Raw genomic sequence first — 8,468 nt, 5'->3', positions numbered from 1 at the left:
CTGCTACAGGTGGGTCTGGAATTTTTTTTGAGGTATTACTGTTCAAAATTCCACCCTACTAATAAAGTGAACATTATAATTTTTGCTTATTTTGTCTACTCTTGATCTGTATACATTAACTTCTTACATAATGGATATATAGTATCTGTTTTAAAAATGCTTTTTAATATTTAAAATCTGGAATTAGCCTTTCTTTGGAGCCCTTTCATAGGATTTGTTAAGTGGGTAATTTGACATATACAATACATATCCTGAGCAAAATGATATTCAAATAGTTATTTGAAATTGTAAGTCAGTATGCAGGTCATTGGATATAAATGTGACTGTTAGAATGACAGGTAATATCTTTTGGATTTACTAAGATAATAAGTAAATTAGAGTATTGGCAGAAACTGTGAAATTTCTCTTTCCAAATGATGTTGCTGTCTTACCAGGCTTTTATGTTTGGTGGAACTATTTGTAATTATTGGAATTTCCCAAAGGACTTTTAGAAAATTCGGTATTCTGCAGAAGTTAGGGATAAAAATTGCCCAGCTGTACTTTAAATTATTAGTACCAACTCAGAAAAGCATCTGGTTTTCCATTTTTCTTAGTTTCCTTTCTGATTTGGATGAAGTTTTCTATTGGTGCAATATTCTAATTTTGGCAATATTTTAGCATACCATATTTTATTACTGTAAGAGAATAAACATTTTAGTAAAATTCTATTTTGGTTGCCTCTTTAAGTCTTACTAATGTGTGTATTAATTGATATTTTATATTTCAGAGATGATGGTAAAGAAGGTTTGAAGTTTTATACCAATCCTTCATATTTCTTCGATCTGTGGAAAGAAAAAATGTTGCAAGATACAGAGGATAAGAGGAAGGAAAAGAGGAAACAAAAGGTATTACAGGAGGTTCAAAAAACTGAAGTTTTTTGGTATATTTGTGTTTTGTTGCATATATGGAACTGTACTAATCCCGTACTTTGACATTTTATTTTATTGGATTCATATAGTCAAATACTGAAATCTTTATAACTACACAGAAAGATCACAGCCTAATGGGGAGCAAATGAGCAATTAGATATGGTATAATAAGTGCCATAGCGGAGGTTTGCATGGAGGGTTTAGGTAGCACAAAATAGCAACTGTTTTAGCCAGCAAGCAGGGTTGATAAACACTTAAAACAAAGCTTATAATGAATCTTGAAGAACAAATAGGAATTACGTAGACTAGAGAGGAGAATGGCATTCTGGTAAAGAGGAACAAAGGAACATTGTGTAGATATTGGTAATGTAGACTAAGCTAATATTTTCTTGCCACAGTATATCCTAAATATTTCTTAAATGTTTGGGAAAGGTTATTATATTCTCACGAAATTCCTGTTATCTTTCTTCTGTTATCGTTTTCTGCTTTCTATTAAAATTCACTTGGATATGCTTTATTTCATGTTAATGATGACCAAAAATATAGAAGGAAGAAACGAAGTTGGGTTTAGGCTGAATTATGAGGGAGGCAAAGCCTGTCTTCATCATCCCTCTGTTTCTCCTGTAGTTATCTCTACTTTCCTGAATCCCTAAAATGCCCTTCCTTTATCATGTTCTGTCCATATCCCAGCATTGTAGCTAGCATTTGCAAACTGCTGACTGACAAGCCAGATTATGCCTGCAGGCAGTGTTTTGTTTGCCCCCAAATTTTTTTAACTGGAATGCCATAGATGGACATGTCTATCTAGTTCACTGCATGCCCCATCTTACACCTGACTGGCTTTATTCATGTATGTTATCTGCTTGGGTCCTTTGGGCATTCGAATTTGTTACATCTACTCTAGACCTTTCTATCCTTTCTCCCCCAGTTTGAATCACTTTTTGTTTTATTGTTTAAAGACTTTGTTTTCTATTGAGAGATACAGTTATTATGGGTTAATTGGATACTTGGATTCTTCTATATGTTTTCTAGCTAATCAGATAATATAACCTTAGTAAATATTCATGCTTTGGTTAGAGTTAGTGCCATTTGTGGTAGAAATTTCAAACCAATAGAAGGGGAAGAAGGGTTGGTGAATTTTTTTTCATCTGAAAGGACTTTCTGACCTTCAATTTTATTATTTAGGCATATTATTTTGTATCTGATATATTAGTTCAAATTAGGGATTAAAAAACATGACAAGAAACTGGGATTACAGCACTCCAGCTAAGGTTTAACTCTGAATGTACAACTGAACTGTCTTGATGTTGCTTTTACTATATTATGATGACAATGTTGATGTTAAAATTTTATTTTGATTGTTGTAACTTCTTTTTAAAAAATTAGAACTTCACCATTTCACTTTGTTTCAATACATCTGTTATAGCAGAAAAATCTAGATCGTCCTCATGAACCAGAAAAAGTGCCAAGAGCACCTCATGACAGGCGGAGAGAATGGCAGAAGCTGGCCCAAGGTCCAGAGCTGGCTGAAGATGATGCTAATCTCTTACATAAGCATATTGAAGTTGCTAATGGCCCAGCCTCTCACTTTGAAACAAGGTTTCTTTATTTGTTTTTTAAAAATATTAATGATAAAACATTGGCTTTATTTATAATACCTGTTCTTCTAAGTCTTAGGTACTAAACTGTTGAACTGGCAGACCCTGTTAATAGAGACGATTTCAAAATCCCAACCACTGTGAGCCTACTAAAGTCTTGAGCAGGACATTTTTATACCTGGACCTCAGTTTTGTCATCCGTAGAAAGAGGTGCTTGGAATAGATAATCTTCAGCATTGTTTTAACTTTCAGAAGTCTCAACTACCTCTCAATATTTCAGGCAAAGTCTGCTAGAATTTCATAATAGAGGAGCGGGGTCTGGAATTTTTTTTGAGGTATTACTGATTTGTTGCATGTAAAATAGGAGTTGAGAAGGGATTCTGTTTTGTTCCTTTTTCTTTCCCCTGACTTACTTTCTTTACCACATCCCTCACCTTATATATATATCAGGGCTTTCAAACAAAATTACTCATCCCCTTTTGCAAAAATACAGAATAGGTCCTTTTCCTTTCTCAGTGGCCAGGGGTCCTATCTAAGTAGCATGTCACCACAGCAAACACATTGTACTGGCATCTCTCTGCAAAGATATTTATTGTCTTCATTTACTGTCTTATTTGGGTATAGTCATAATTATTTTGAATAGAAAAGAGCTTAAGGTTTTCTTTTGAATAATACATGTAACTTATCGGGCCATAAGTGTGAAATATCTTGACCTATTTTAGGAAAAATATATATCTGAGAGACATTGTTTATCTATAGTACTGAAAGAAAAAAAAACTGAAGGTATTGAGATTTTAAAAAATTAGTAATTTGTAGTTAAGCATTTATTTCTACTACAGTTGAGTAATTAAGGTATTTATCTGGACCTACTAGTGGTAAATACAGTAATTTCTGACTTGTTCTGTGTACATCTATTAAACCTAACTTCATCCTCACACTGCATTTCAGTAAATAAATATTTATTATTTATAAACCTTCACATGCTCAAAATGTCTGAAATTTTGCTTAAATCTAAGTTACATGTTGCTATTTTGCTCAGCTATTTTCTGAGTACCATAGCATTTTTTAAAACGCCAAAGGGACAGACACAATGTAGCTAGGCATCTCTGTGGTGCTAGTATCAGGGAGGCCTTTTTCCCTGGTGCAAGACTTTCGAAAGGCATTTAGGTTAGAGAGCAACAAGGTAGCCTAATGGTAGAAAATTCCAGTTTTCATAGTCTACCTTTCTGTCACTGGCCCTTCTTGTAAAGAAAAAATGAAATAGAGACAGATAGCTTCGAACACAATTTGCTATAAGTTAATTATTTTCTTGTTTGTAAGACTGACATGTAATACTTTTCATCCTTGTGAATTGACTTAGTATTCTATCATAAAATAATAAAATAACTGATAGTCATCATAATAAACCTAAATCAGCAAGTAAAAGTACATTGTGAATAGCATTCTTTGTTTTAAACTCAGGGTTAATATAATAAATTTCTGAAAAATTTCTTAAAAATTGTTAAAATATTGGCATTCAACAGATAAATTTTAAATAGTATCTCCTGTAGAACACTTTGTTTCTCCAATAATTTAAGAAAAATACACTGATACTATATATTTCTTTTAGACCTCAGACATATGTGGATCATATGGATGGATCTTATTCACTTTCTGCCTTGCCATTTAGTCAGATGAGTGAGCTTCTGACTAGAGCTGAGGAAAGGGTCTTAGTCAGACCACATGAACCACCTCCACCTCCTCCAATGCATGGAGCAGGAGATGCAAAACCCATACCCACCTGTATCAGGTATGTCGGGACAAGCATGTGATCTTAGAGGTCCGTAACTTTTTCCTTTAGAAGACCAGAGAGTAAATATTTTTGGCTTTCTGGGCATTTAGTGTGTGTCACAGGTACTCAATTCTGCCATTGTTGCATGAAAGCAGCCATAAACTGTACATAAACAAATGAATGTGTCTGTATTTCAGTAAAATTGTATTTATAAAAACAAGGAGCAGGTCAGATTTGACCTATGGGATGTAACTTGCCATCCTCTGACTAGAGGTGACACATTCTTCTGGGAAAATTTGGATAGTAACAATTTACTTTAAAGTGTGTTTCGTTTTATTATAGCTTTGTTATCAAGTTTATCATGTGCATTGTAATAAGAAAAATTAAGAATGTCTGGAATGTGTTAAGGATCTGACAAATGAGACCAAAGATGTGTGGTTATGGATGTTAATTTGATAATTAAGAAAAGTACTTTAAGAATTTCAGAGAGAATTGGCAGTTGCTTGTAATCTTTCGGTAAAACTATTCCAAAGCTTAATTGTGTCAGTTGTTATCCAAATTATAAATTTTCAACAAGAAATATTGGAGAAATATTCTCTATTAGAAAAATTTTCTAATAGAGAAATACAGATCAAATTTACAATTTTCAGTTAAAAAAACTAGCCTTCTGTCACTAACTCATTTGATATTTCATCTTCAGGAAGAAAGAGCTATAAAAATCGTTTGCGATTTGTAGTTAGCTGTGATTGACTGAACTGAAAGGACATGTGATGACTCTTAATAGTTATAGTATAGCATTGGCCACAAGTATTGCTACAAATATTGCAATATGGTAACTATTGAGTCATTACAGAGACTTCATATTACAGTGTATGATTTAGCATTTTATCAAAGTAAGCATAAAATGAGTGGATATGAAAGTTGCATGAGAGGATGAGATTGTTTAGAATATTATAATCCAAAGCACCACTTATTAATTTTTTTGTTGATGTACTTTTAGTTCTCATTTCTTTCTAAACACTGTTGAAGAATTTAAATTTCTGTAGGAACATGTTAATGCATCCACTGTGATTTAGTTACTGATAGTCATTTATGGTTTATGTGGTTAGGTTTTCTTTTCAGGTTTTTCTCTTTTAATAACTTGCTAGGATCTCTTTTATCATTTCAGTTCTGCTACAGGTTTGATAGAAAATCGCCCTCAGTCACCAGCTACAGGCAGAACACCTGTGTTTGTGAGCCCTACTCCCCCACCTCCTCCACCACCTCTTCCATCTGCCTTGTCAACTTCCTCATTAAGAGCTTCAATGACTTCAACTCCTCCCCCACCAGTACCTCCCCCACCTCCACCTCCAACCACTGCTTTGCAAGCTCCAGCAGTACCACCACCTCCAGCTCCTCTTCAGATTGCCCCTGGAGTTCTTCACCCAGCTCCTCCTCCAATTGCACCTCCTCTAGTACAGCCCTCTCCACCAGTAGCTAGAGCTGCCCCAGTATGTGAGACTGTACCAGTTCATCCACTCCCACAAGGTGAAGTTCAGGGGCTGCCTCCACCCCCACCACCACCTCCTCTGCCTCCACCTGGCATTCGACCATCATCACCTGTCACAGTTGCAGCTCTTGCTCATCCTCCTTCTGGGCTACATCCAACTCCATCCACTGCCCCAGGTCCCCATGTTCCATTAATGCCTCCATCTCCTCCATCACAAGTTATACCTGCTTCTGAGCCAAAGCGTCATCCATCAACCCTACCTGTAATCAGTGATGCCAGGAGTGTACTATTGGAAGCAATACGAAAAGGTAATTTTCTCAGAGTTATGAAAAGCATTACTATGTTAGCATTGGAAACTTTCTAAATATTTAAGACAGTAATATGTTCTTTATTTATAAAATTTTCAGTGATCATGTTTTTATACAAATAGCCTTCAGAAAGTAAAGCTATGTCCAACTTATATTTTAAATCATTTTCAAGAAAATATAGCACATTTAATTATTTTATTTTCATACTTCATAGAAATTCTTAAAATGTTTGAATGAGAAATTTAAAAGCTTAGAGTTAAATTTTATAGAAAATTTAATTAAAACTCTTTATATTGTGCTTAATATGTGTATTAACTCCTTTAAAATACTATTTTCTTCATTGTTAAGGCTGTTTATTTGGGGTATCAGTGATGCTTGCTCTACCAGATGTCTTTAAAGGAATAAGGTTCCTTCCTTAGTAACAAAGGAAAGACTTCTCATATTCATTTATTTATTCAGTCGACATTTCCTAAGCAACTACCGTACACCAGACACAAGGAGAATAGAATGAATAATAGTGCCTTTCCCTCAAGTGTGGGGGATAATGAGGCCACAGAAAATATATTCAATAGTGTTTATTTGACTATAGAGGTGATAGAAGAAATGTATTACCTGATTTAATTTTTAGGGGGTGGTGAGCAGGGAGGTACAGTAGACCATGATGGATAAATAAATTGTAGATATCCATTGAGATATCTGGTAGGTTTAACCAACTAATATCACAGATGATAACATAATGAATGATTTAAAGCCTCTCTAAATATGATTCCTTCAAATTCTTTTTAAATCTTTTTATTTCTCTATTAGTATTTCTCATGTGTGTTTGGTTTTATCCCAGAAAGATTAATAATATCTGGCATTTAATATTTTGATTTAAAGTGAATGTTTTGGATTTGCTGTATCAGGTATTCAGCTACGCAAAGTAGAAGAGCAGCGTGAACAGGAAGCTAAACATGAACGCATTGAAAATGATGTTGCTACCATCCTGTCTCGCCGTATTGCTGTGGAATATAGTGATTCAGAAGACGATTCAGAATTTGATGAAGTAGATTGGTTGGAGTAAGAAAAATGCATTGATAAATATTACAAAACTGAATGCAGATGTCCTTTGTGGTGCTTGTTCTTTGAAAATGTTTGGTCATTCTAGTGTTTTTGCTTTCTTTTCCTTATAAATAACCCTTTTCCTCCATAATTTTTTATTTCTAAGAAAAACATTAGCATACTTTCAGACTAAATGTTTTACAGTGGCTTATTTTTTTCCCTGAAAAGACATAATTTGGTCAAATAAACCACTAAGTATTAAGCATGGACAGCTGTTGTTAGAGTAGCAGATTCAGTTTTTTGATATATCTTAATTGTGTACTTCGTGAATTTTAATTTAAGGAAAGCAACTGAGATTGAAATCTTGAGGGCAGCTGTATCTATTAATGAGCCTTATTCCATTTCCTGATGTTTTAAAAGAAGAAACACTGCCTTGATTATATGAATCCACTCAGAAAGTACATTTAGCTTGTAGTGTTGAATTCTCTTAAAGGAATGCTTGAATTTTTTTTAATTATTGTTTTATGGTTTTTTAAATACTTGCCTTTTTTGAATGTTTAGCAGTACCCTCTTCCCACTTATATATTGTGTGATACAATTTTGCTTGCCTATAGGAGTTTAAAAATTTTCCATGTGAAACTCTGACTTAAACATACATGTAACTTACATAACTGTTAAGAATAACAGTCTGATTTAATAAATGATTCATTTTAAAAGTTCATGGGTGTTGCTCTTTGAATAAAACTATTTCTGATAGTTTATCAAATACTATAAAGTAGGCTGTAAATAGTAAAGGAAAATTTAACTTAAGCTATATAATTTCCTCTTAATTTTACAGATTCGTATTGTCTAGTATGTAAGGTAGCTTTTATGTCATTTTTTTCTATGGTCACAAAATCTGTATTTCTCAACTTCTTGTGGTCTTAAAACCTCAATTTACCATCTAATTTCAGCATAGCATACCTTGATTGCAGTTTAGCAGTGTTCTTGAAATTATATTTTGTAATGATAAAATGAGATAATGTTTGCATAGTCCAGATTCGGGGGTGAAGGGGAAACACCATTACTATCAGATTACTTAAAGAAAAGACTAAATGAGGTTTGGGTAGATTGTAAAAGTGAATGCAGTCTTCAGCCATGCCTATCTACCCCTGTTGCAATACAATTTCTGGTTCTTGCTATCAAGAAAGTGGGTTCTGTTCCTACACCCTTGAACGTGGGTGTCCCTGAGATTTGCTTTGGCCAATAAATAGCATGTTGCAAAAATGACATTGTGCCAGTTCTAAGCGTAGGCCTTAAGATGCCTTGTAAGCTTCAGTACTTTCCCTCTCTCTTTCTCTGTCTCTCAACCCT

General features: G+C 34.1%; 1 protein-coding gene across 2 annotated transcripts in view; it reads left to right on the top strand.

Annotated features, from left to right (window-relative positions):
- Positions 1–7,835, top strand: part of WASF1 (WAS protein family, member 1) — a 73,953-nt gene extending 66,118 nt beyond the window's left edge. Inside the window, exons 5-9 of one of the 2 annotated variants that reach the window (XM_012651199.1) lie at positions 767–884; positions 2,335–2,507; positions 4,116–4,295; positions 5,446–6,074; positions 6,980–7,835. In XM_012651199.1, the coding sequence (XP_012506653.1) occupies positions 767–884; positions 2,335–2,507; positions 4,116–4,295; positions 5,446–6,074; positions 6,980–7,137 (1,258 nt within the window). In that variant the 3' untranslated portion in view covers positions 7,138–7,835. The remainder of the gene's footprint in view (positions 1–766; positions 885–2,334; positions 2,508–4,115; positions 4,296–5,445; positions 6,075–6,979) is intronic. The other variant, XM_012651200.1, reaches the window with a different exon arrangement.
- Positions 7,836–8,468: the final 633 nt, after the last annotated feature.

Source organism: Propithecus coquereli, unplaced genomic scaffold (genome assembly GCF_000956105.1).
Source record: "Propithecus coquereli isolate 6110/MARCELLA unplaced genomic scaffold, Pcoq_1.0 Scaffold35, whole genome shotgun sequence".
Lineage (NCBI taxonomy): Eukaryota > Metazoa > Chordata > Mammalia > Primates > Indriidae > Propithecus > Propithecus coquereli.
This window is presented reverse-complemented; position numbering and strand designations above follow the sequence as displayed.